The sequence below is a fragment of the Ictalurus furcatus genome, chromosome 3 (assembly GCF_023375685.1).
Source record: "Ictalurus furcatus strain D&B chromosome 3, Billie_1.0, whole genome shotgun sequence".
Taxonomy (NCBI): domain Eukaryota; kingdom Metazoa; phylum Chordata; class Actinopteri; order Siluriformes; family Ictaluridae; genus Ictalurus; species Ictalurus furcatus.
In genome coordinates, this window is record NC_071257.1 from 11,271,727 (window position 1) to 11,299,296 (window position 27,570).

The following is a 27,570-nucleotide window of genomic DNA, read 5'->3' on the forward strand; positions in this document are numbered from 1 at the left end:
GGAAAAAAAAAGAAACACCCCAAATCACATTTTGTTCCTTTTAAACATGTTAGTAATGTGCTTTTCGTGTGGTGTTTTGAGAGCGCTTCATTATAACGTTGACTGGAAGAGTGGGATCTGACTTCTGAGTGCTGATCATGCCGTGGTGTTGTCTCAATCTGTAACTGCACACAGAGGACCATTAGTGCAGTTGAACTCGATCCAGACTGGAGCGTGTTTTGTCAGGAAGGGAGCGGCTAGCCGGAGCAGTCGACCCAGTGTGAGAGCCTGTGAACGAGCTGCTTCCCTATGCACCTTTAAAAAAGAAAACAAAATAATAAATGACTGCACTTTTTAAGTAGTTAGTATAACTCATAACATGGCTTTTAAATGCTGCAGCGTCTGTTAATGTTATCGAACGTGAATTAAGTAAAAGGATGGTGCTCGTAAATGATGTTTTCATAAAGTTATGGTAGAGTTCTCGTGTTTTATTCTTGCAAGGCCACCGTCAGAAAGATTTTCAGAAGGATTCAGGATTACACAGGATTCAGCAGTTGTGGCAAAGAGAGAGGTGACCAGGATCTGGAGTAACTTGGAGATAACGGTGTAGTTTCAGTCTTTAGTACAGTCTGTTGTAACGCATCAGCACCTGGTAAACTGCCCAAAATGGAGTTTGCATCAGTGCGCTCACGTTAAAGGTTTTATAGTCAGTTAAAAAAAACCAGGATTTCGTGGAGGTTTTTTTTTGTTGTTGTGATTATGCTATGGCTTTTTTGCGTTTTTTTCCCCTTCTTTTCGGAAAACTACTCGAATTGCATGAAATTGTTTTGCACGGTCTTTCGCACTGATGTTTGTTGGTAAATGAGCTGTACTCCTTGTTTAGCTGTACTTCTTTTCGATGCACATGAATCGAAGACGGCATGCATCACTTCTTGTCCCAAATCTGTTGAAAATCTGAAATAATTTTGGAAATTTGCAAGCTCCTGAGAATATTGAGGGTTTTTTTTTTTTTTTTTTTTTTGCATTAATTTCTGTGACTGCAAAATCCTGGGGGGGGAGATTGTAAGGTGAGATCTCTCGAATATATCATATATTATCTCTGATATATTAATTTGTACCACAGCGTGGTTGAATGCTCGAATCTGATTGGTCAGAATATGTGTGCTATTTTTGTATAACCACACGGCTCGGACAATAGTTCTGGCTGTAACACGAACGATAGGTTTATATTAATGAGCTCGTTCTGATACGTTATTGTTTCTATAGTAAAAGCTCAAATGCAGGGACTTGAATTGTGGAGACGCCACATAATCTAAGACTGTTATTAAACTGAGGGTTAAAAAAAGTGCTGTTCAGCCAAGTAACTGTATGATTGTTAATATGGTGAAGTTGTTTTTTTGTTGTTAAGAGACACTTATTTAACCTTTATGGAACGAGTCTCTGATGTTGGTTCTTTGTAACAGTCACGATGTTTGGTGAAGTTTCCCAGAACGGGAAAGTCTTCAGGACAGAGGAGCTTGTGCTTTCCAGTTTCTTAATAAAATGACAAGCTGTTTGTTGTGTGTGGGTTTCTATTAATACAGTGTGTGAGAGAGAGAGGGAGAGTGCGTGTGTGTGTGTGTGTGTGTGTGTGTGTGTGTGTGTGTGTGTGTGTGTGTGTGTGTGTGTGTGAAGGAAGGAAGGAAGGAAGGAAAAGAGAGGCTGATGAGGGAACCTGTTTCTCGGATGTTCCACAACATTAAATCTAACTATACACTGATAAATGTGCAGTGAGATGTTCATTAATAAATGAAAGGTTGTAATTGTTGGTAAGCCTCTGTGGTATATGCAGAATAACTCTCTGAAAATGATGCTCTTTGGGCTGGCGTGTGCTGTTGCTGTTGTTGATCAGAACCATGATTCTCAACATGGGTCTGTGAAGTATAGCCCTGTGGGGTTTGTTATTGTTGTTGTTGTTGTTGTTGTTCTTCTTGTTTTTTGTTTCAGCGGTGTGAGTTGCTGGTTATTTACAAAGTTATTATACTTATATTGTAGAATTACATTTATGTTACTTGGTTATTAGCATAAGTGACCGGTCAATTGAATTGCGAACTTTAGAACCTCCACAGAATATGAAGGCCTGTAAACTGAGTGAAAGGGGCTGGATGCAGAAAGTTTGAGAAGCCCAGGATTAGAAATGCGTCTGAGCAACAGAAGGAGAAGTGTGGATTTACTCATCTTTTTAAATTCACTGTTGCACTACGCCATATAACAAGAATTAGTATGTCATGGTTCTAAGGCAAGTGTGTTTGTGTCATTACCGACAGGAAACTGAACACCGAGGTTGATGTTGCACAGAGTGAAGTTTATTGATTGAGTCAAACTCAAAATAGATCTAATCATGCAAACCCAGTCACCATGGCCGGCTCTGCCATAGCGCAGACAGGTCTCAGCGTGTCTCACAGTCAGTGTTTGTTTATTCACCTGAATTCATGAGCAAATCCCAAAGCTCTGTAATGCCACAGTTTTCTTTTTTTAAGTTTTGCGAACACATGCATGTATTTAGCTATGTTTCTTGAGCATCAGAACTCTCTGACGTTCTGAAGAGTGCATGTGCTCCTTTTATTCTTCTCTACAGATAGTTTCAGGGATGAGCTTTACCGTACCTTCACACAGACAAGCGACAGGTTGCTTGTGGGATTGTAGTTTTGGTCTTTTGTGGACATGTAGTGACCGCTACTGTTGTCGCCTGTGGGTGTGTTTGTCCAGCGCTTTTCTTAGTTCTGATGAGAAACAGTAGTGGTCATAAGTAGCTTATTAGGCTAACTAGTTAAGCACACAGTAAACAACACACTAATCAGTGTTTGATTAACATGTGCTAGGCTTTATACAAGCTTCATTGACAGATTAGCAAAGCAAGCTATCTGTACTAGCTACAGTTGAGGCAAAAAAGTTTACATACACATAGGCTAAAGGCATTCAAACTCCTTTTTCCACAAGTGCACACATTTCATGTTGCCATACATTTCTTTGGAGACTGATTTTTCTTCAACTTTAATTCATGATATCAGAATTCCAGAGACAAATGTCGACTCGCTTTAAACATTGTGGAAGATTCCAGAAATTGATATAATGACTTTTTAAAGCTTCTGACTGGCTAATTGTCATAAGTAGGAGTTAATTTGGGTAGGGGGGGTGCACCTATGGCTGTATTTAAATCCATTGCCTTTTTGCCCTTGATACCATGGCGAAATCCAAGCACCTCAGCCAAGACCAAAATTGTGAATTTTTGGATATTGTAATTGGGAGCAATTCCCAAGCAACTGAAGGTACAATGAGCATCTGTACAAAGAGTTGTATGTAAATATGAAAACCTTGGGACTACACAGACACTGTGTCGTTCAGGAAAGAGGAACAAATTAACTTCCAGGGATGAACTGGTTAAGAAAGCCCTACTTCGCCATGGCCTAAAAGACTGACACTCAAGGAAGAACCCCTTACTCCAAGACTGGCATAGAAAGACTGAAGTGTGCAGGAGATCACCAGCCTTTGGAGGAGAGTTTTCTGGTCAGTTGAAACAAAAATGTAACTATTTGGGCATAATGATTAGTGCAGTACTATATATGGAGGGACAAAGATTAAGCTTTTATCCAGAAGAACACCATCACAACTGTGAAGCATGGGGGTGGCAGCATCATGTTGTGGTGGTGTTTTGCTGGGTGGGGGGGGGGGAGGACTGGTGCAGTTCATACAATAGATGGCATCATGAGGAAGGAGGATTATCTAGAAATACTGAAGAAACACCTCAAGACATCAGGCAGAAAGTTAAAACTTGGCCGCAACTGGGACTTCCACCCGGATAATGATCCTAAGCATGCCTCCAAAGCTGTTACTAAATGCCTTAAAGACATCAGAGTGAAAGTACTGGAGTAGCCATCACAAAGCCCTGATGTGAATCACATAGAAAATCTGTGGACTGAACTGAAAAGGCGTGTCTGAGCAAGGAGGCCCACAAACCTGACCAAGTTACACCAGTTCTGTCAGGAGCAATGAGCAAATATTGTATTGCGAGAAGCTTGGGGAAGGCTAGCCCAAGTGTTTGATTCAAGTTCAAATAAAAGCAAATAAAGGGTAAAGCTACCAAATACTAACAGTGTGCATCAATTTTTAACTCACTGAAAATCTGATCTAGTAAATTATTATTGTTGTTATAATAATATTTGCTATTATTTTGAAATGACTTCTTATGGACATTAAGTAGAAACCCTAACTGACTTGTATGGAAATGTATGGTAACATGAAATGTGTTGGAGTTGTGAAAAGTTCAGTTTGAATGGCTTTAGCCTAGGTGTATATGGCATTACTGTATCTCTAGCTAGTATACTCAGCAGAGACACAGACAAACTTTACTATTTCCTTCCAAGCTTTTTTTCCCCTGTTTGTAATGTCTCTATACTCACATAAAAAGAGGTTGTGTATGACGGGATAAGATGGAAAAAAAACAGTTATACGATTTTCTTCCGTTTCTGCGTGTCAAACAGTAAATGGGAACTAATTGCATATAGATACTGAAGTTTACGTTGCAACATTTTGGCTGACAATTAATTGCCATACAAACAGTTGATAAACAAAACAAAACCAGATTTGGCAGTTTCCTAATGCACTTTCCAAGAAAAAAGTCATGGGAGATTTTACATGTTGTATTTCTGGCTTATTTATTTATTTATTTATTTATTTTTTAAACCAACCTAACTTGTAGCATCTGTACACAGCACATTTCTTGCTATATAATGCATTTATTGCTATAAAGGATAAAATATATTCATTTATTTGTTTCTCGATGCACTGAGGACACCCTCAGTCCCCTGAACCTGCTGGCTCATGGTTTCCAGACCTGATGCATTTTGGTGCTAGAACCAAAAGAAAGAACATTTACGTTGTCTGTCTGTAGAAAATGTTTTGTCAGTGATGTACACACACACTGAATGGAACTATTGAAATGAGCGCTTTGGTTTACAAGTTTTTCCTTCTCTGAAGCATTTCAACTGGCTTGATTTTATATAAAACCATAAGACCTCATGGTTTGATTTGATAAGAATTGCTCAAGTTTAACGTGTCTGTTTTTAAAGGCGCAGCAGCAGACAGCCAGCAAGCGTCCAAGCAACAGCACTCCACCTCCAACTCAGCTCAACAAAATCAAGTACTCAGGTGGTCCACAGATAGTCAAGAAAGAGCGCCGACAGAGCTCTTCTCGCTTTAACCTCAGCAAGAATCGTGAGCTGCAGAAGCTTCCTGCTCTTAAAGGTACAGTGTTGCTTTTATGGCTTCTCTACACCAGGAATGATCACGGGAGCTTGTGTATATTTTTCAATTCAATTTGTTTGTGTGTCAGTTTTAGGTAACGTCCATTTTATGAAGTATTTAGACCCCTTTCCTTTATTTTTTTTAAACTACATTTTTTTAGATCTGAAATAATGAAAAAGCATGTTTTCACAACGTTTTAATATTTGTACATTACCACTCTTTTTTTTTTTTTTTTTTTTTTTTTTTTTTTTTTTTTGGCATCTCCCAGGCAAAAAAAACAAAAGGTACATCTCAAGTAAGATAAGAATGTACAGTCGGCAGTATTAATCAGAAAATTGCTCTTTAGTGTTCTATTTGTTTGTTTGTTTTTTTAAATGGGAAAAATTAAACAGACTTGAGAGTAATTCATTGTTATTTAATCTACAAATTTATTTTGGCTTCATTTTGTGCTCTGATGACCATTTGAAAAAAAAAGTGAACGTGCCAGTTCACAGGCTGTAACTGGATCAATAATGAGTAGGATGGTCAAAGCTTGGCAAGATGTACACTGTTGGTCAAAATTTAGACACTCATTCTTTATATCTGTTTTTTTTCCCCCCACATTTTAGAATAACAATAAAGCAGTCAAAACTCTGGAATAAAACAAATGGAACTATGGGAATAAAAAAAAAAATCCAAAATAAATCAAAATAATTTTGTTTTTTAGCATCTTCAAAGTAGACATATTTATTGCCTATAATTTCCTGAAATGTATTCTTGGCATTTTTTCAACCGATTTCTTGAGGAATCTCCCTGAGATGCTTTTTAAACAGTATTAAAGAGTTCACACCTATACTGGATTCTTATTGGCTGCTTTTCAGGCTATTTTGCTCCAGGTTTAAAAAAAAAAATGTAAATAAACTGTTAGTTTTCTAATAAAAGAAATGAATATGTTGGCACGATTATATTTTTGTCTACAACACCGATTTCAAACATTTAATTATACACCTTCAGATCAAAAGCTTTTAAAGATCATGAGAAACATTTCAGTCAAGTGTCTCCGAACTTTTGACCGGTAGTGTATATTTTTAGACTGCTTGCAGTTTCACATTGTTAAGATGAATAAATTAATGATACCCACAGTATTTTTGATATGGTAGGTGGAATATAGAAATGCATGAAACACCACCAAGATTCACACAGTTAAAATGAAAGCAGATAAACCTGTTCTATTGTAAATAGTTAGCTTAGCCTCTGAGTATACTTAAGTAAATATTAATTAATTAAATGAACAAATTGACCAAATATCAATTAATTCTCACAGAAGAAAACTGATCGGGTATGTTTTTGGCCAAAAACATGAACGCACAATGTTCCAGCAACCAAAACACATTTGGTGTCTGAAGTTTGTATGATTAGTTTTGCACTTGAGCTACAAGTGTAATGTAGCTAATAGATAAGAGAAGCTTATTTTTAACCTCCAGTGTGCATGGACAATTCATGACACGTTTGTCTCCCATTGTGTTCGGTTGCCTTAAAAAAGACTGACTTTTTTACTGACTAAAGGGCATTGGGTAATAGCAGCCATCCTAAAATCAGTATTATTCTTGCAGTCCGGGAGCAATACCAGTCTATGGTAGTTTACAAGGTTTGTACTACTAAGCCTTCAAATGAGATATTTTAATTGAAGCGGTTTACTTAAAATATCCTTTACATGACCATATTCACACTGCTCAAACACGCTACTGCCTTACTGGAAGAAATACATCACCCTCAACATGAGTTCCAGAAACATGCAGCTTTTTATTCAAATAAATTGATAAAAGAATCACAGAGCAAATGTGTGCAAAAGTACACAGTCTCACTGTTGATACAGCAGCTTGGGTGGCCATCAGATGTACTGAAGTGAAAACTGGCTGTACCAAATATTAAATGATTATTAAATTATTATTATCAAAATATTACATTTGTTTTGTTTAAATTAATGATTTCCAGTTTAAATTCTAGTACTGCCATAACACCATCAGCTGCTTATGGATTATCTTGGCTATTTTCGATACTTAAAAGTAGAAATTACGTTTCATGTCATATACAGCATGGTAATTCATCACACTGTAGTGATGCATCACTGAACTTCTCAAAACTTTGATCATCCTTAATCACGTGTGTCTGCTCTATAGAAATGCATGCACAGTAGGACTAAGCATAAACTACTAAGCATGCTACTTCAGGGATCAATGAATTATCTTGTATCAGGTAAGTTTGAATATAATTACTGAAGTCAATCTAATATGGGTACACGTGCACACACTTCTGCAGAGTGATGCTAAGCAGATGTGAGTTCAGCTAAAATGGCAGTTGTGTGTGTTTGTGGCACAGTCAACACACTGACTCATGAATTCTGTTTAGGATTCTGCCACCGGTTTTGGAAGTCAGCATGGCAAAGACAGGAAGCCTTGAAGTCTCTCTATCCTGCTTTTGTGTATTTCTTCATGGCTGCGCTTATTGTCAGCGTCATATGTTTGTACAGGGTATCAGTGGTGCTGACAGTTGTTTGAGTATAGGAATAAATGTTTCATTGGTGGTGTTTGAGAGGAGAATCTGTGCTGTCACTTGGGTTGTGGGAGTTCATTTGGCCCTGGAGGTATGAAAGTTCAGTCTCATGACTGTCTGACTGACTGCTGTTCAGCAGTAAACTGGGTCAGGTCTGAGGTTGTGTACAGGCAGAAATCTCATCATGAGGCTTTGGTTATTGGGTGTGAGGAAATACTGTGACTTTCCCCTTGATTTTATCTAATATATTTAATGTTGGCCAGTTCTCACCCACCATCCAGCTCTCCCCGTCATACAAACGTTACCAACTCGAGAGGGTGAAGGCTAACGTGCTTCCACCTGAGATGCGTGAAGCTACCAATGGCATCTTTTCAAGCTGCTGCTCATGCTGCATAACAGGGCGGCATCACACACACTGAGGAAAGCACTATCCACCCACTTCTGCATACATGAGCTCACAGATGCCGATGATTGACTAATGTTGCTGTGACAGCACAGCCAAGTTTGCTCTCTTGGAATACCAGCGGATTCTTTGTTTGGATTTGAGCGTGCGATCTACAGACTATAGCGCAAACACGTTTCTGAACTGTGATCTTCGATGAAGATTTTTCAATCCGAATGAATTCAATCCGATTGCAGATCGGATTATGTGTACCCTAAACATTGCAATCCAATTCAGATATATTCTTTTATATGTGCGTTATATGTATTCCGAACAAAGCTTCTGCACAAACACACAGCGTCTGTTGTCATGCCAACCATACAATAGCGGAAAAAGAAAGCCATGGACGTGACACCAAATGACCTAATAGGATTTTTTTTGCTTTGTTGACATATAAACATGTCGACAGCGGGTTTGTTCTCAAATTTACTCACTTTAATTTGTTCTACTGACCAACTGAATCCTCAAACTGCATTTCCTCAAACACGTCTTTGAAGAGATCGTTATTACGAACTTTTCTTCCGTCCAGTCGCTTCACAATCTTTTTGTCTTTTAAGTATGTTCAACAAATATTTTGGCTTCTCCATCGACCAGTTCTTTCCATCGGATGCCATATATAAGATGTGAACATGCATGTGCACAAGGTATTTTTGAATCTGATTTAGAAAATAACAGTATTGAATCATTTAGATGGTAGTTTTTAGAAGTAGAAAAGAAAAGATTAATCGGATTAGAAAAGGAATAAACCACCCCTTCCAATCCAATCTAAATTTCGTTTGGATCGAGCTCACTCGGGTCGATAAAGGTGTTTACTTGAAGGCTATTCAGTCCGATTGAGCCGTCAATCGGATTACTATCGGGTTTTTTTGGTTGCATGTAAACGTAGCCACTGGTAGTCAGGTAATTAAGATGTTGAAAATGTAAAGAATCTAAGTTGAAGACAACGTTGTATAGGTGCAACTCAAAAAATTTTAATATTGTGGAAAAGTAAAAAAAAATTCCCGTAATTTAATTCAAAAAGTGGAACTTTCATATATTCTAGATTCATTACACATAAAGTGAAATATTTCAAGCCTTTTTATTTTGTTTGTTTTAATCTTGATGAATCCGGCTTACAGATCATGGAAATAAAAAATCCAATATCTCACAATATTAGAATAAAGAATTTATAATACAGAAATGTCGACCCTTCCTCGGGGCTCCTTGTGCAGGAATTACTGCATCAATGCGGCATGACATGGAGGTGATCAGCCTGTGGCACTGCTGAGGTGTGATGGAAGCCCAGGTTGCTTTGATAGTGACCTTCAGCTCGTCTGTATTGTTGGGTCTGGTGTCACTCATAGATTCTCTATGGGGTTCAGGTCAGGTGAGATGGCTGGCCAATCAAGTACAGTAATATCATGGTCAGCAAACCAGTTACTAGTAGTTGTGGCACTGTGGGCAGGTGCCAAGTCCTGCTGGAAAAGGAAATCAGCATTTTCATAAAGCTCGTCAGCAGATGGAATCATGAAGTGGTCTAAAAGCTCCTGGTAGATGCTGCATTGACTCTCGACTTGAGAAAACACAGTAGACCAACACCAGCAGATGTCATGGCACCCCGAATCATCACTGACTGTGGAAACTTCACACTGGACTTCAAGCAGCTTGGATTCTGTGTCTCTCCACTCTTCCTCCAGACTCTGGAACCTTGATTTCCAAATGAAATGCAAAATTTACTTTCATCTTCCCCATGATTGTGGTTGTGTGTACTGAACCAGACTGAGAGATTAAAGGCTCAGGAAACTTTTCCAGGTGTTTTGAGATAATTAGCTGATTAGCGCTCTTTTCAGGTTGACATTTCTGTATTATAAATTCTTTATTCGAGTATTTTGAGATACAGGATTTTTTTATTTTCATGAGCTGTAAGCTGTAAGCCAATCTCTGCTGTATTTTTATTTATTTGTTTATTTTTTGTAGAATCCATATAGTTTGACCAACAAAAATACTTGTAATAACTTTTTGGCTCTATGGTTTCTAGATGATATGAGATTGAGTTGAATGGCGTAGGACGAGTTTGAAAACGTGAGTTATGCTAATTAACATAAAATGTAAGTGGATGGATGTTAATGGACCTTGAGGCTTTCTGTTTTTAATTTAAAGTTGTGCTGACTTTTGGGTTCTTCAGGGGCTACAGGAATTTCCATAAAAGTAATAAATAAGACACTCAAAAATAAGACACTTAATTGCTATTAATAAATAAGGCTTTAAAATGTGTTTATGGTTCTCGATTTATTAATTTCTTTTATGTTCTTTTAATAATGACCAATTTTTCTGGTGCACCTCTGACAGCGTTGTCCTAGCTTTGTTTCTTTGGCCGACGCTTCATGACACTGTATCCATGAAACTACACAATTCATCGCTATCTCTTGGTGACATCAAGCAATTTCCTTTACTTCCGAACTTCCTATCCTTTTACAGTCGAGGACCTACACAACCACAAAAGCTCTCTAACTCTATACAATCCAGAATGCAGTTAGAATGTAACACAAGCCACATTAGTAATCAGAAACCAGGCTTAAACACGCTGCAATGCACATTTACGTTGATTAGGGGGTTAGCTGTCCAATCAGCTCTTCACAAAAGGGAGATTCTGTGGGATTCAGATGTATTGTGTATGCATGGCTGTCACCCAAATCTCAGCAGGTAATAACCCGAACCAGACAAATCTCAATTTGTTGTTGCTGGCTGGTTCTTTAATGATGTGGGTTCATTTGGTTGGTTGGTTGGCGTTAGTCTTTAGTCCGGCTGCCAGACGGGAGTCAATTGCAGTACCTGATCTCTTTTGAGGTGTGTGTTTTATTCTCCACTCTGTGTGTTTTTCCAAGCTACCTACGATTAGCTGGCTAGTTCAGTAATAGTTTGTATTTGACTAGCTTTTAGTCTTCTGAGCCCTGGCCACTATTTTAGCACCTGTATTTTGTTCTCCTTTCTATTTTTTATTTTTTTATTTTTATTTTTTTTTTAAAACTACTTTGCTAATATTGGGCCAGTAAATCACTAGTATATTACTTTCCTCTTTGCTCCAACCCATTTGGTTCCATGGTACAGACCTCACCACCCTGGTATGCAGTGGTGCTGTAAGAGATGATGTGTAATGGGGCATCTATTGATGCTTTTCCACTGCACAGTTCGACTCGACTCAACTCTGCTCGCTTTTTGGGGATTTTCCACTGTGGGATAGTACCTGGTACTTTTTTTTTGTAGCACCTCGGTTGAGGTTCCAAGAGAGCCGAGCCAATACTAAATGTGAGTCATGCCTGGAGGGAGTAGGGAATTCTCCTTACCGAGTGGTTCTGTATTATGCCTGAATGAATCTGTGCCATTTAATAGATACTGGAAAAGCGAGTGGTTAATGGCACCCACGTTGAGGCGGCACTAAACTGCAGTGGAAAAGCAAGTCGTGTCGAGTCGAGCTGTATCATGCAGTGGAAAAGTGGCTGATGTACATCTAATTGAGCTTTTACACTGGGCAGTGCAGTACACCAACATATGGTGTGCATATTAAAAGTCCACACTGATTAACATGGAAGAATACTGCATGTGGATCATTCTATGATAAATTTGTATATCCTATTCCTTCTTAAAGCTACCAGAAAAATAAGGTACTTCATCAGACTCTCACTAGACTCCTACAAAAGAGTGCTGTGCTGTCCAATAGAAAAGCACCTCTAGCTAGCTAATGTTCTTTTTCAAAATGGCATTGACCTGACACGAGTGTCTCACGTGAGTGATGATTTCAGTGATCTCAGTATTTTATTGCTTTATAAATGTATATTCTCTGTTTGGTGTGCATGGCAGGAGGGCTACAAAATTCAGCATGAATACTTGGGTAACATACCCAACAACAAAATGTTGGATTGGGGTGGTTGTTTTTTCTGTTTTTTTTCTTTTAGTTTATTTTCAACTTTTAGCGTTGTACGAGCACTAAAAATAAGTTGCTGAAAACAGTCTTGTACAATGCACATTGTGGATGCCTACAGATAGTTTAACAACAGCAATGCTATCAAAATACAAACAGCATCCCTTAGCTTCTGTAAGCGGGTTTTTATATACATACACATGTTAAAAACTCTAATGGTCTTTTAATGTTTTTGTCTCTGAATTTTAGATGCCCCGCCCATCGACAGGGAGGAGTTGTTTGTTCAGAAGCTGCGGCAGTGTTGTGTACTGTTCGACTTCGTGATGGATCCTCTCAGTGACCTCAAGTACAAGGAGGTGAAGCGTGCTGGACTGAATGAGATGGTGGAGTACATCACACACAATCGTGATGTAGTTACTGAATGCATCTACCCCGAGGCTGTCATTATGGTGAGAGCGCACACGCACCTACGTGCACATTCTGACATGTTTAGGACGCTGAAAAGTTCACACCTGTCCGTTAGCTTTTCTGTGCCACGAGTCTCCAGAGAAATCAGAAAAGTTGTTTTATGTCACTTCAGATTTATTTGCAAGTTGCCTCGCCCCCCCAGTTGTCATTGTTTAGAATGTTGACATTAACTGTTGAATGATTAATGATTATTTAACTTTTCTTCTTCTTCTATATAGTCCTGTGTTAATAATGATGTTTAGTACTGTGGCTAATGACCAATAAAATGTCACTTAAGTTGTAATTAAGTATCTTTTAAGAAACGAGAGTAACACTTAAATAAGAAACTAAAACGAGGTCATGTAAATTATTATTAAACATTGCTTTGAGTCAAAGTAGTAGATGACCACAAAGGAGTCAAGTACAAATACTAACAGAACATTCGTCATGTACTAATGTAGTTCAAAACACAAAATTCACATTTGAAGGCATACGGTTGTGCCTCTATGCCATATATTTTTAATACAGCGGAGATAAGTTTTTCCTGAATTGATTAAACATTCAACATTATAAAAGTGCAATAACTGAAACTTCATAATGACAGTGTTTTTGTGATCCGTGACTCTTGCTGTCAAGTCAGGCCACTTTCTCGCTCTAGTGCTAGACGTGTCTTTGAATCCAGTGTTCTTCTCTACACCAAGAGGTCTCATATCTGCAGCTATGAACTCCCCAGTGACTGCAATCTTTGGCCTGGATCGAATCAAACAGTGAAGGAGTGTTCGCATACAGCTTTATGTTTTCATCTTGTTGACCAGCACACAGGGGTGATGTCAGGCATGTCTGCAGTATTAGGTGGATTCTACACACTGTAGCAGTGTAACTTACCGGAAAACTAAAGTGCTTCCATACATCAGGTCTGACGTATGGAAGGACCTGAGGGGATTTTACATAACCATTTCTGCTTTTCCCGTGCTAGTATTCTCGCATAACGGCTCAGGAAACACAATATGCTTAGGAGAAGTGTGGTTGTTGTGTTGTGTTTTGTTTTGTATTTTAAACCCCTGTAGAAAGAGGAAGCTGCATTTTAGAGGGAGTGTGGGCTTGATTTAAGTTTAAATGTTTATTACAGCTCTCCTAATATAAGTGGCATTTTATGATGAATAGTCCACTTTATTATACAGTCTGTTGGATGTGTTATTTGATATGAAAACGTATCGGATCAAGAGCCCGTCGTATCAAGATACATTACACCGTATCGTTATACACGCCTATAATCTAGTTAGCTAATGTGGAAAATATATTTTACGTGTATTTTGATAATATACAGTCCATAGTTATCTTCCATTATAGTTACTTAACTACCTGTTTACCCCAGGCTTCATTTCTAACTAATTTACACATCTTAAATTATAACTTTTCGGAAAAACATAAGTAATTTGTCTCTGATAATTCCTTTAGAGAGAGGAACTTGGCAGGAACTTGGCAGGAACTTTCAAAGCTACAGGATGTATGAATTGAGTCATTGTATTTCACCTCTATGTATTTTCATTGCAAAAGCACCAGGGTTTTTTGTTCCTTTTAATTTTTTTTTTCATTTATTTTTTTTTACTATGTTTAACTACAACGGCCATCTTTGTGTCGTGGCACACAACAAATTTTGGTTATACAGCTGTTTTTGGAAACCTCAATATCTCGGCTCAGGATGGGTCTAGCTCCTTGGAACAAAGACTGTTCTCTAGGGCACATTTGTACTGCCTGCTGCAGTAAAACTTGTTGCTCATTATTAGGGCTGCACAATTAATCGAATATTGATCGAATTTTGATTGCCCACGATTAAATGAACATGGTCGACTGCGATATTAACGTTTAAAGTTCGTCCTCCGCTAAAACTCCGCTGCAGATCAAATCAAGCGCTTCCTACACTTACAGCCAGTCACCATAGAGCGGCGCAGGGATGACGTCATTTTGTAATGCCAAAACCCCAAAACAGAGTTAGCATTTTAGCACTGGAGCTGCCAGCTTCTCTTCGAGCTCCAGCGCTTTGCGCTAGAAGAAATCATGACATTAACATGATACCAAATGGCACTACAGAGGTTGTCGGGGACATTAAACATCATGCCGAACGGGGAAAAACTTTTGCAGATAAACTCAGGGCTCTACAGTGTGACCATTTCACTCGCATTTGCGACTGAAAAGTACTTTGTGCGACTGTGAATAAATATTTATTCGCACCGGTGCGAGTGACCTGTTCGGAGTTGTATAATACAATCGGAATAAAAACTACAGGAAGTCCAAAATACATCTACACCGAGCAACAGTTACTTTCACACTGTTTTTCATCACCTCAGTCAACCGAACAAGTGTGGAAATACTGCAGAGAAGCCATTATGATGACAAGTAACTGTACATCATCTGCTTCTCTCAACTTCCCAATCTCACAAACTGCCATCTTTTATTGATCCCGCAAAATGACCTGAACTTTCACCTGCTCGTGTAGACACAGCGGCTTCACGCGGAGTAAATTAATAATAATGCTAACGCTACAAGGTGGGTTTAATTCAAACTTCTTTATTAAAACATTCCTCACCAATCATAATCAAGAGTAGCAACTGTTCGGTCTGTAAACACACGGTACACTGCAGCTCTCCTTCACTAACTCTAATTCACTCCATTTAAAGTCACGGTTGCCAGATATCACTAGAAAAGTCACCCCCAGTTTCCATGTTTTGATTTAATTACCCCCAAAATATTATCAGCAGACATGGCAACACTGTACTGGGGGAACCCATCTAAAACTGATAAACAAAAATAAAACTACTAAAATGTAAAGACAGAAAATGTGCTTAGTTATAAATAAATCAATCATTTAATATAAAAATAGATATTATTATAACTTCATAAAATATAAATAAAATGAGAAATGAAATAATGTTTAATTACTGTGTGTTGCATTTAATATCAATTTGACATTAAGCTTAGTAAGCTATTTCCTTAGAAAGCTATTAGCCTTTTTCCTAATATGGATCATTTTTGTGTTAGTCTACTTTTAATTAGGGGACTCTATTGTTTTTAAGATATTTAAAAATAAATATATTATGCTTGTTTATTGATCAATTATCCAACAGTATCTCATTGCTATTATTTTAACTCAATTAACAGTTACCATGAGCAGAGAGCTTACATTTAACTGTTTATGATGGACTTCCTGATTAAAGTTTAAACAAAAAAAGATTGCTATCTGGATCGGTATCGGCTGTAAAAATCCTGATCCGAGCATCAGTAATGAAGACCATTAAAACTAAAGCGCTTCACATCTGACGGGTAAATGAACTTCCCCCAATCACATCCTATATGAGATTATTCTGATATATATACACATAGCAGTTCGAGAACTGACTCCAGCCCAGAACCATGACAGTGGAAAATGTCTAATAGTGTAGCTTTAAATATATTTAAGAGGAGCAGACTTCAAAGACTGAACATTGATGTTTATTGTATTTGTTTACAAGGTGGAACAGATTAACAGTTGTTTTTTTGCATACAGTCTGTAAAATTAACTGAAAATATTACATTTAGTTTATCAGAAGGTAAATTAATTTGTCATGGCTCACACTATGTTCCTAAATTCTGTCATAGTTGACCAGCTCAAGTTTTCTCAAGCCTACTTGTGTGTTATATTGTGGCATGAGAGAACTTAATAAATGTGAAAGTGCAATAAAAATATGTTGTCACAAATCAATTAATAATCATGATAAATAATCGAGATCTCAATATTGATCAAAATAATCGGGATTATCATTTTGGCCATAATCGTGCAGCCCTACTCATTATGCAGAATTTATGAATGGGCCTTCCGAGGTGCTGCTCATCTCCAGGGCTATTACATGCATTTAGACTGCTAACTGTAGTTGGATCGCTAAAATATAACGTATAGAACAAAATTCAAACACCTGGTCATTAATCACTTGGAGTTATTTAGTGTTTCTGTCTTATACAGTATTTTTTTATTAGATGATGACGTGTCATGAGTCGCGTTTCAGTTTTTTTGACGTGGAATGATCCTTTTACAATTACACCAGGTTACATGGACGTTTTGCCTGAAAATTCTGTTTCCATGGCAACATGAATCCTTTTTCTAGGAACTATTCGTATAATATGTGTATTTTGTTGTGCAATCTGTATATATTGTTCTCCAATATTCCAATGAAACATAATAGGGGTGGCACACTTAACAGAACTCTTAGTGTAATATCAGACACTTTCAATCCCTCACTCCTGTTTGTATTCTTTACACTCATGTCATCTCTCTCTTTAGCTTCCCTGATTGGCTGAGGTTCTCATCTGTACTTTTGTGCCTGAAATGAAGTGATGGCGTTTGAAATATCTGAGTTGGAGAATGACCCATGTACATACAAATTTCCCAGCAGTGCCAACCTGAGACCCCTGCCACATTACTTACTGGGAAATACTGTACAGGACTGTACAGCAGCTCAGGAACATCACACTATAGAATATATTTTGTCTCATAATTTCTCATCTTTAAAAATCCTACTCACTCCTTTTGTCTCATCTTTAAAAACTCAATCTTTATTATTTGCAGGGCAACATCTAATATGATTCTGTGAAAAGAGTAGTACATAAGTCTGGATTTTGGTGGTGGAAGTTCATTTTGCTTGGAATTGTAGGAGGTTTATTTGTACGCCTGTGCAATAATCTTGCGTATGATTTGCCTAGTCTAAAGGCAATTTCCTTTGGACGTAATTTCCCCCCACTTGCATCTACATCAGTCTCCCTATTTAAATACATGGTCTCTTCACATATGTATTGACCTGCAGGCCAATCAAATTCTAAATACAAGACTTTTTTTTTTTTTTTATGAATATTTTTAGAGGGAACTCTATTTTGAGGCACAAGTGCAAGCCCCAACGTTATTATTGTTCAAAATCAATAAATACAAGAATGTAAACCTCCAGTTATTTAGTGTCTTTGTCTTATGCAGTATTTTATATTAGATGACGTGTCATGAGTCGCGTTTCAGTTTTTTTTGACGTGGAATGATCCTTTTGCAATTACACCAGGTTGCATGGACGTTTTGCCTGAAAACTCTGTTTCCATAGCCACATGAATTCTTTTTCTAGGAACTATTCGTAGTCCTTTAAGGTACTGCCCGTTTTACAAAGAATGTTGAGTGTCTCATTCCATACGTGATGCTTGTAAGGGGGACACTTTACTGATAATCACAGATGAGTCATCTTAGGTGTTTATTCTACTGTAATGTGTGTTTTAGGCCTCTGAAAGAGCAGTTTTTAAATGGGGGGGGGGGGGGGGTAGGGGGATGTCTCTGTTACCTGCAAATCAGTTTATTAGAGCAGGGCTGTACAATGCGACATATACGTCGCACGTGCTGCAAAAACGATCGGTCTTTGTGCTGAATGAATTTACCGCAGTAGCACCCGTGCGTCACAGTTTTGCACGTGTGCGAGACAGAGCTGCTTGTTTGTGTGAAGTGAGAGGTTGTCGTGTATGCATGACGTTAATTGATGGCATATTGCTATTTTACTTGGTAGACTATTGTGCGATTTAAAAATCCTGTCCCAGCTGCATAGAGTCCATACATCATAGACTAATTCCTAGGGAACAATCCCATAATTCCTATGCAGTTGCCTCGATGCTATTTCCTCAGCGAGTCGAGTGAGTTAGATGATGTCAGAAAAAATGAGGCGGTATTTTCGAGTGCTCAACCAAAAACCCATAAAGAGCCCGCGAGGAAGAAACGAAGAAGCTGGCTAACTTTCTATGCTAATCAACAGCTCTTGTTCTTTTGCTGGTGCATGGAGGCTCCAGAAAAGATTAGAGTAGACAAACCTTATGTAATTAGTAACGGCATTTTAAAAAGGAATGAACTCAAAAACGCAGCACTTCCCAATGTCACTTTCTTACCAGAGATGCCTTCATTGCCAAACAACACACACACAGGAGTTTGTCCGTTGATTTCGACGAAGACCGAAGTTTCCATTTCTACCTCCATTATGGAGAACACAAACTGGGACTTGACTTGCGCGTGAATTGGATTAAAGTGAGGAAGGCTTGTGCAGCAGCGGCCTCACTCTCACTTCCCAGTGACCACCATGATCCAGTGGCGAGACCGAGTCAAGACGACTGAAGATGGCCCCCGGGCGCACACACACACACACACACACACACACTAAAGCAATGATGCACTTGACAGTGTGAGTCCAGTAGAGGAGTGTCACCGTTTGGGCGAGTTTGCTGGTTTGCAAATAATGTTCTTTTATTCTTTTTATTTCTTTTATTAAGTGATCTCTGCCCACAGACACACAGATTTGTTCTGTTAATTTGAAGTGTAGTATATGGATGTTGTTTTGTGTGTGTGATTTAGAGATATTGGCCTATATAAACAAAACTGACAGTTGCTATGTTTACAGTTGCTGACAGTTTACATATGTTTACAACAATAATCCGATATTAACCCGATTAAGACAATACTCTGATTAAGAAACTACCATGTGAACAGCAATTATTGATTACGTAAATCCGACTAAAGCCATACACGAAGTAAACACAAATCGAATTAAGGCTTGTGAAGTATTCCTGTTTTACTTGCATTATCGATGTGCATTACAGACGTGTACACACCTTAATCACACTATTAACATCGTGTGGGAGTTTTCACCGCATTTCGTGCCAGGACATGTTCACACATGGCAGTGCTCAACCGTTTGATGGCAAACAAGAGAGCACGGCTGTGTCCGAAACCGTGTACTTACCTACTATATAGTAGGAGAAATACATGTATATTAGAGATGCACCGATAGTTCTGCCTTTTATGCCTTCTTTTAAATTAATAATAATTAATTCCACAATTCTGAAGGAAATGCAAATAAAAACCATTTCAACAAGTTGTTTCACAGTAACGGGTCTCATAAACAGAAAACACATTACTCTAATTAACATTAACACATGAACTAAATTCTGAAGATTAAAGTAAGATTTCTTGACTTATTGAATGTTATTAATTCATATTAACATTGACTGAATTCTAAAAAACCTCCTGATAGGCTTCACATTCACTCACCACAAACAAAAGCATTTCTACTTCATCATTGAACATCAAACTGGTAATATATAATCTAAACTTTTTTTTATATATTGACATTAACTGGATATGAAATATACTACTCTACAAATAAATTTTTCTGTGTAATATATATATATACTTTTTTTGTCACTCATCTTCATTTAAATCTTTCAACGGTGTACTGGCCCTTTAATTCCGTGCGAGCAGCGCAGCAAAAAAATAAAATAAATTTTAAAAAAATTCACTTGGCTGCAGCGTCCGGTGACAAATTTTAGGAGTGCAGAGCTTATAGAGATTACAAATTGCAGTTTTGTCATCATTCCACACAAGAGGCATCATCTTTACACAGAGGATGTAATCGGCCCTGATCATGGGATGTTTTTAAACTATTTGTCATACTATACGTGCAAATAGACAACTGCTTGAAGCCATAGGCTGCGTCCGAAACCACATACTTACCTACTATATATTAGCTGAAATACATGTGTTTTTCCTACTAGATACATTAGAGATGTATCGGCCGATAAAGGCTATACATCGGTGCATCTCTAATGTATATAGTAGGAAAAATACATACAGCATGACAAATAATTAACCGCACTTGAAGCTTTCATAAGTTACAAATGAAACACCCAAAACTGTATATGGTACCATAACGAAGACCAACTGTATGTCGATATGTGAAATTCTGGAGGGAACATCGTACAGCGTGGCGTGGGGACGTAATGACATGTGCCGTTAATCGATCTATGTTCTATAACATGTAAAACCTGAACATGAAAGGAGTATTCTAAATGTAACTCATGTAAACACCTTAATCACAAGACTTAATGGATGACTTATTCAGAATAAGGTCAGCAATTAGATTACTGCTGTCCATGTAAATGTAGTCAGTGTTAAGCAAGAGGTGTTCTGTAAAAAACGTTCAACCACTGTAGCACCAAAAAAAACGTTAACGTGCAGCCCTGCAGAGTGTGGATCTGTTTGCTCTAAGACATTCACACACCTACATGAATGGATTTAAGGATGCAGAATTATACAAACCAGTTGAATAATCCATGCAACTCTATTTCTCCTTCCCTGCTTTGCTTAAGATTTTAAATTGCCCCCACCCCCTCTCTGTAAAACAAAGCTTGCAGGCTATATCTGAGGAGTTGAATAATGTGCAATAAATTAAGTAGATCGCTAACCTCTGACATCTATGCTTTGAACATTGCTAGAACCCCAGGAACAGCTGGGACATCTTCATGTAGTCTTTCCTATCTCTGTGAATTTCCATTTCAGAGTACCTGATCCTCCATCAAAACTACTGCCCTTTTTATTAGAAGCTATATATCTTTATGAGAACATGAATGAAATCCAGAGAGACAAATATATGAATATGTGACAATATTATCATATCACATTATATTATATATTTTATGTGGTACTTCTAGCCGTGCACAATAGGAAAGATGTATTGACTTATGTGGTACTGATAAATAATTTTGATCATACCTGTAAATAAAGCTCGCTAATAAATTGTCCATTATGTCTTTTTGTTGCTGTAGTTTTCAGTGAACCTATTTAGGACCCTGCCTCCTTCTTCTAATCCTACTGGAGCAGAATTTGATCCTGAGGAGGATGAGCCTACACTGGAAGCAGCTTGGCCTCACCTGCAGGCAAGTGTGACCCTCTGTACCACCTTAACACTAATACACTATTCAATTAGCAGATTTGCAGGCTGTTTTGTGAATAATGGTCCTCTGCATTTTGTGGTTGCCCTTTTAAAAAAAATAAAGGCCTATGCCTGACAGTGGAGTGAGGGGGAATGCCCCCCCACCAGGTAGCTGGCAAAACATTTACCATCTGAGGAAGTCATGTAGGTGCATTGTGACCAAGCAGTTAGCCAGTAATATGTGACACAAGACAGGCAAGATGAACTCCGTGCGTCTCTGCAGAGCTCTGTATTGCAGTGATAATATTTAATCAGGAAACACAGATTTGAGTATATATCTGACTGATTTTGTCTTCTACTGTTTCTTTGCTCATTTAGCTGGTGTATGAATTCTTTTTACGGTTCTTGGAGTCACCCGATTTCCAGCCTAATATCGCCAAAAAATACATTGACCAAAAGTTTGTATTGTCTGTAAGTATCTATTCCCGCATACTTTGTTAACAAAGTCGAATAAGCTTCTAGGTTTTTAAAATCATGTACAAAATCATGTAATAGTTTTAGCTGTAGTTTTATTTTTGCTTTAAATTGTACCATAACAAACATGCAAATGCTTTGTGCAGCTCCTGGAGCTGTTTGACAGCGAAGACCCCAGAGAGCGGGACTTCTTGAAAACAATTCTCCACAGGATTTATGGCAAGTTTCTGGGACTTAGAGCGTACATCCGTCGACAAATCAACAACATATTCTATAGGTGAGTTTTTCTCTTTTCGTGTTTTGGGGATTTGGATATTTTGGTAGATTTTTAAAAAATGCTTTTTACAATTTAAACACTTTAATTAAATACTTTAAAACACCTTATTGTTAATTGTTGCATCGATTGTAGTGTAGAGATTTTCGCTCATTTGGTGAGTGATCTCGTCGCAGGTTTATATATGAAACAGAGCATCACAACGGCATTGCAGAGCTCTTGGAAATTCTAGGAAGGTGAGTAGCGCATGCATTAGAGATGTTTCAGTGATAAATCAGACCTAAGGGTTGTTTTGCTCTGTACTGAATTTAATACACCTGGTACATCATATGACCAGAACATGTGGGGGGTTTTTTCTTCCCCCAGTATAATTAATGGTTTTGCCCTGCCATTGAAAGAGGAGCACAAAATGTTCCTGATTCGAGTGCTCCTGCCACTGCACAAGGTCAAGTCACTCAGTGTCTATCACCCGCAGGTATTTTTCTATGAATGTCCCCTTTTTAGGCTTATATTTGATGCAAAATATGCTCTACCGACCTATTGCAAAATTAATCTAATGCAGTGCTTCTTAAGGACTAGAGTTTTCATATACAGTGATTTTATTTTATTTTTTTCCCCTATAACACTGATGCGCTTTGTGATTGACTAATTAATTTTAAGTTTCTGTTCATCAGCTCATCAGTCTTAGAGCAGAAACACAAATGTGGACTGCACAAGTTGCTTAATGAAGGTTCAGTGGTGTTGGCCACATTTAGTGTTTGTGATAGAGGGTTAAGAGGTCTTTTTTCCTTTTCCTGCAGCTGGCATACTGTGTTGTTCAGTTTTTGGAAAAAGACAGCAGTCTCACTGAACCGGTCAGTACTACAGCCTTTACAGCTCGAATCATTTTGAATTGCATTTTGTTTTAATGGAAGTGTACATTTTAGTTTTTTTTGTTTGTTTTTTTTTCTCTCTTCTTCATGCTCCAGGTTATAATGGGTCTCTTGAAGTTCTGGCCTAAGACCCATAGTCCTAAGGAGGTGATGTTCCTGAATGAGTTGGAGGAAATCCTGGATGTTATTGAGCCTTCAGAGTTTGTAAAAGTTATGGAGCCTCTGTTTAGACAGCTAGCCAAGTGTGTATCAAGTCCACACTTTCAGGTAAGCAAACACCTAGGTGCCAGGTGCAAATATGCTTGTTCAGTTTTCTGTGGTTGAAATGTTATTTTGTCAGATTTTGTTTATATTATGAGTATACCAGTTTTGTAGTCATAATTCACATCCTGTGCCTTGCTACATTGTTCAAAGTTTTGCTGTCCAGGAACAGCAACTGACTCCCTATTGTTTAAAATTTGGATGTTGATCTACTTTGGCGTGCCCAGTCGAAAAGCTACTACCGGTTTTCTTGTCTGCCCGTTAGGGTAGATCACCATTTATGAAAGGAAAGCCTTGAATCAAACATTGTTTCTAGCTGTGCTGCATTCTGGTGGCTAGCCCAACTAAACTAAACTTTTGTTATTCCCATATTTATGAACTAAATTTGCCCTTTATGCTTCAGGTTGCTGAGCGGGCACTGTATTACTGGAACAATGAATATATCATGAGTCTGATCAGTGACAATGCTGCCAAAATCCTCCCCATCATGTTCCCTGCTCTTTATAAGAACTCCAAAAGTCACTGGAACAAGTAAGGAACCTGCATGGATTGCACTGTGATCACTGCTCATGAACACAGGATTGATCATCTCATTGTGTGTGCAGAATAAAAACCCCTGCATGCTGATACTTATGAAAGGCTTTTTCTATATTGGCAGTGCTTTTTATTGTCCAATTGTAACGATGGTGCTCTTTTTGCTGCAGGACAATCCATGGGCTTATTTACAATGCTCTGAAGCTCTTTATGGAGATGAACCAGAAGCTGTTTGATGATTGCACTCAGCAGTACAAAGCCGAGAAGCAAAAGTAAGGAGTGATGAGAACTAGACAAAGGGAAACATACACTAGAATGTGAAGAGGCAGTGTATGCATACAGTGTATACTGTATGTAGCATTTGTTATCCAAGTGTTTATCAATGCCCAAAGAGACCTTTTATGTTGTCTATGCAGTTCTGATACAAATCACACAGTAAACTGTTCTGTTTTCCCTTTCCCCAGGGAGAAGTACAAACTTAAGGAGAGGGAAGAGATCTGGCACAAGATTGAACAGCTTGCTAAACAAAATCCTCAGGTAGAGATTGTGAGCCTTGCTGCATCGCTTGGACAGAAAATCAAAGAAACTCATTTATATAAAAGATAAAGGAATGATCTGTGAAACCACATCTATGCTGACATGTTTATCTTATTGTTGAATTAACGAGGCATTGAACCTCTGAAGTCAGTACTGTCTTAATTCAGGGACTTCAACAAGTGGTTGTTGTTTTTTTTTTTTTTTTTTTGTACTGTAAATTAACAGTGTCCAATCTTCTCAGCAAAGCGTCAGTGTAGCTACAGGTTTCCATTCCGTACAAGCAGGAGCCACACCTAATAGTCAATTGAAGGCCAAGATCAGTTGATTAACACGAGTGAAGCTCCTGCTTAGTTGAAAGGAAAACCTGCAGCCAAGCTGTTCTTTTGTGGATAAGATTGGGTATATCTCTGTGGTAAATGTTTTGAAGAAAATTGTGACTGAAGTCAGAGTGTGCTGGGGTGAATGAGGTCTTGGGGTCTTTTTCAGTTTTCCAGGGCAAATCTAATTATCACAGGGCCTCACTCCAGTGTCTTGGACTTCTTCTGAGGACAGACCTTTACAAAAAATCATACAGCTTAATTATGGTTTTATAAAGTTTGTTCTGTGTGAAGCCATAATCTTTCAATTTTGTCAGATTACAAAGATCCATCCGAGTTTCCGACATGGTCTGCCTCCGGATGCGGTCAGTCATTCCTCTTTTCAGTAAACTTGAATGCAGTTCAATTATTTCTGCGGCATGGTACTTCTGAGCAGATTTTTAAACATTCTGTTCAGTTTGATTGTTACAAATATGTGCCCACATGACCTTACTTGCAAGTGGTTTTGTCTCTATCTGTACATGAACAGTATATAATGTATAATGAAAACCAAGGGATGCCACACTATTCCATGGAGACAGAGACTCCCACTGCTGAGGACATCCAGCTGCTGAAGAAGACTGTGGAATCTGAGGCCACACAGGTATTGCTACAGTATTTATCATCAGCCATCTCACTGCCTAGCAGAAGCTTCACATTTTTTGTGATTCTGCCATTCAAATGAAAATACTGAAATTTAACCTAACTTCATTGATATACATTCACTGAGCACTTTATTGGGAACACCTGTACACCTACTCGCTCATTCATGCAATTATCTGTTCAGCCAGTCATGTGACTGCAGTGCATAAAATCATGCAAATACATTCTAGCAGCTGTGGGTAATGTTCACATCAACCATCAGAATGGGGAAAATCTCTGTGATTTTGACCGTGGCATGATTGTTGGTGCCAGACGGGATGGTTTGGGTATTTCTATAACTGCTGATCTCCTGGGATTTTCACACACATAATGGTGCAATGATGAAAAAACATCCAGTGAACAGCAAGTCTGCAGACGGAAACGCACGTTGATAAGAGAGGTCAATGGAGAATGGCCAGACTGGTTTGAGCTACAACCAGAAAGGCTACAGTAACTCTGATAACCACTCTGTATAATTGTGTTGAGCAGAAAAGCATCTCAGAATGCACAACACATCAAACCGTGAGGCAGATGGGCTACGACAGCAGAACACCATGTAGAGTTCCTCTTCTGTCAGCCAAGAACAGAAAGCTGAGTAATGGTGTGGGGAATGTTTTCTTGGCACACTTTGGGCCTGTTATTACAAATCAGTCATCACTTGAATGCCACAACCTGTTTGAGTATTGTTGCTGACTGTGTGCATCCCCTCCTGGCCACAATTTACCCGTCTTCTAATTCCTACTTCCATCATGATAATGCACCATGTCACAAATCAAAAGTTTCAAATCTCAAACTGGTTTCATGAACATGACTGTGAGTTCAGTGTTCTTCAGTGGGCTTCTCAGTCACTGGATCTGAATCCAACAGAACACCTTTGTGATGTGGTAGAACGGGAGATTCACAGCATGAAAGTGCACCTGAAAAATCTGCAGGAATTGAGTGATGCAGTCATGTCAACATGGAGCAGAATCTCAGAGGAATGTGTCCAAGATTTTGTGGAATCCATGCCATGAAGAAATGAGGCTGTTTTCAAAAAAGTGGAGGTCCTATCCTTTTAGTATTAGTACAGTGTTCCTAATAAAGTGCTCAGTAAGTGTAATAATTATAAACCTCTTCTTTGGTACCCTAACATATAAAAATAATTATAACAGTGCAGTTGAATTCTCAAATTAGAAGGTATGCATTACATGTTTTTATTATTTATTTATTTTTTATAGCAGCATGACTGACAGGAGTTTTGGCTGTAACATAAATGATGGGTTTGTTTTAATGCTCCATTTGTAATATGTTATTGTTTCTCATAACAGCTCGTACACAGGGAATTGTATGGCAGATGCTCTACATAATCGAAAGGCTAATAATGAATGATTTTTTCAATTATTTTTTTAAGAGACTGTATAATCGTTGATGTGGCGTACTTATGTTTGAGGTATGTCAGCGCTTTTTAACAGTCAGTTTCCTGACAAGGGAGAGTATTCAGGAGAGCAGAGTTTATGCTTTCTGTTTTTTGTTTTGTTCTTTCGTTTGTTTTTTGCGCCTAATTAACGTCGAGAGAGAAAATAAGTGATAAGAGGAGCAAAGTGGCCATTCCAGACCATTAAGTGTAACTATAAACAGTTAAAGTGTAGTGTAGGTTAGTAATTAAAAATTTAATCATTGGCAAATCTTTCTGGAATAAGAGGAATAACATACAATGGACCATGCCGTTATATAAAAGGAATCTACTTTAATCCTCTGACCGTCATCTGCTTTTTACCCCAGCGTAGATTATATTCGTGTAACAGCATGGTCTATTGCATGCTATTCCTTGTACTTATATACATGCACCAAATTGATTATTACTCCCAAACATGTTTGTAGATGTCACAGAGATGGAAGTTTGTCATAGCTGGTTACCAGGGCCCTCGTTTATGAACTTCGTGTAGAAAAAGTCCTAAATTTCGAGTTGTTGTGTGAACAATAAAATTGGGTGATTCATTGGCAGCACATGCACACAAATATCGAAACCTGAATCGCTTGAAATGTTCATAGAGACCAAGCACATGCATGCCACTGATTACTACAGTACAGAAACATCTGCAATTAACCACACTGATTGGATGCAGGTAGAGCAGAGTAGATGGTGTGGAGCTGGAGAGGAGAGGATGGTTGAGGGTGAGGAGGCGGTGAAGGCAGCAGGTGGGGAAGAGGAGGAGATGGATACAGGTAGTGTGGAGGTGGACCACAGATAAGTACAGGGAGGAGAGGAGATTGTAGCAGCTGAAGTTAGATTTTGTGCACAAA

General features: G+C 38.3%; 1 protein-coding gene across 2 annotated transcripts in view; it reads left to right on the top strand.

Annotated features, from left to right (window-relative positions):
• ppp2r5d (protein phosphatase 2, regulatory subunit B', delta) overlaps positions 1 to 27,570 on the top strand; it is a 31,020-nt gene that overhangs the window by 1,630 nt on the left and 1,820 nt on the right. For both annotated transcript variants that reach the window (XM_053620757.1, XM_053620756.1), the window contains 14 exons: positions 5,088 to 5,262; positions 12,384 to 12,583; positions 21,231 to 21,341; positions 21,716 to 21,808; positions 21,958 to 22,088; positions 22,262 to 22,321; positions 22,452 to 22,560; positions 22,886 to 22,939; positions 23,054 to 23,224; positions 23,622 to 23,749; positions 23,923 to 24,024; positions 24,217 to 24,289; positions 24,924 to 24,971; positions 25,136 to 25,249. In XM_053620757.1, coding sequence (XP_053476732.1) covers positions 5,088 to 5,262; positions 12,384 to 12,583; positions 21,231 to 21,341; positions 21,716 to 21,808; positions 21,958 to 22,088; positions 22,262 to 22,321; positions 22,452 to 22,560; positions 22,886 to 22,939; positions 23,054 to 23,224; positions 23,622 to 23,749; positions 23,923 to 24,024; positions 24,217 to 24,289; positions 24,924 to 24,971; positions 25,136 to 25,249 — 1,569 coding nt within the window. The remainder of the gene's footprint in view (positions 1 to 5,087; positions 5,263 to 12,383; positions 12,584 to 21,230; positions 21,342 to 21,715; positions 21,809 to 21,957; positions 22,089 to 22,261; positions 22,322 to 22,451; positions 22,561 to 22,885; positions 22,940 to 23,053; positions 23,225 to 23,621; positions 23,750 to 23,922; positions 24,025 to 24,216; positions 24,290 to 24,923; positions 24,972 to 25,135; positions 25,250 to 27,570) is intronic.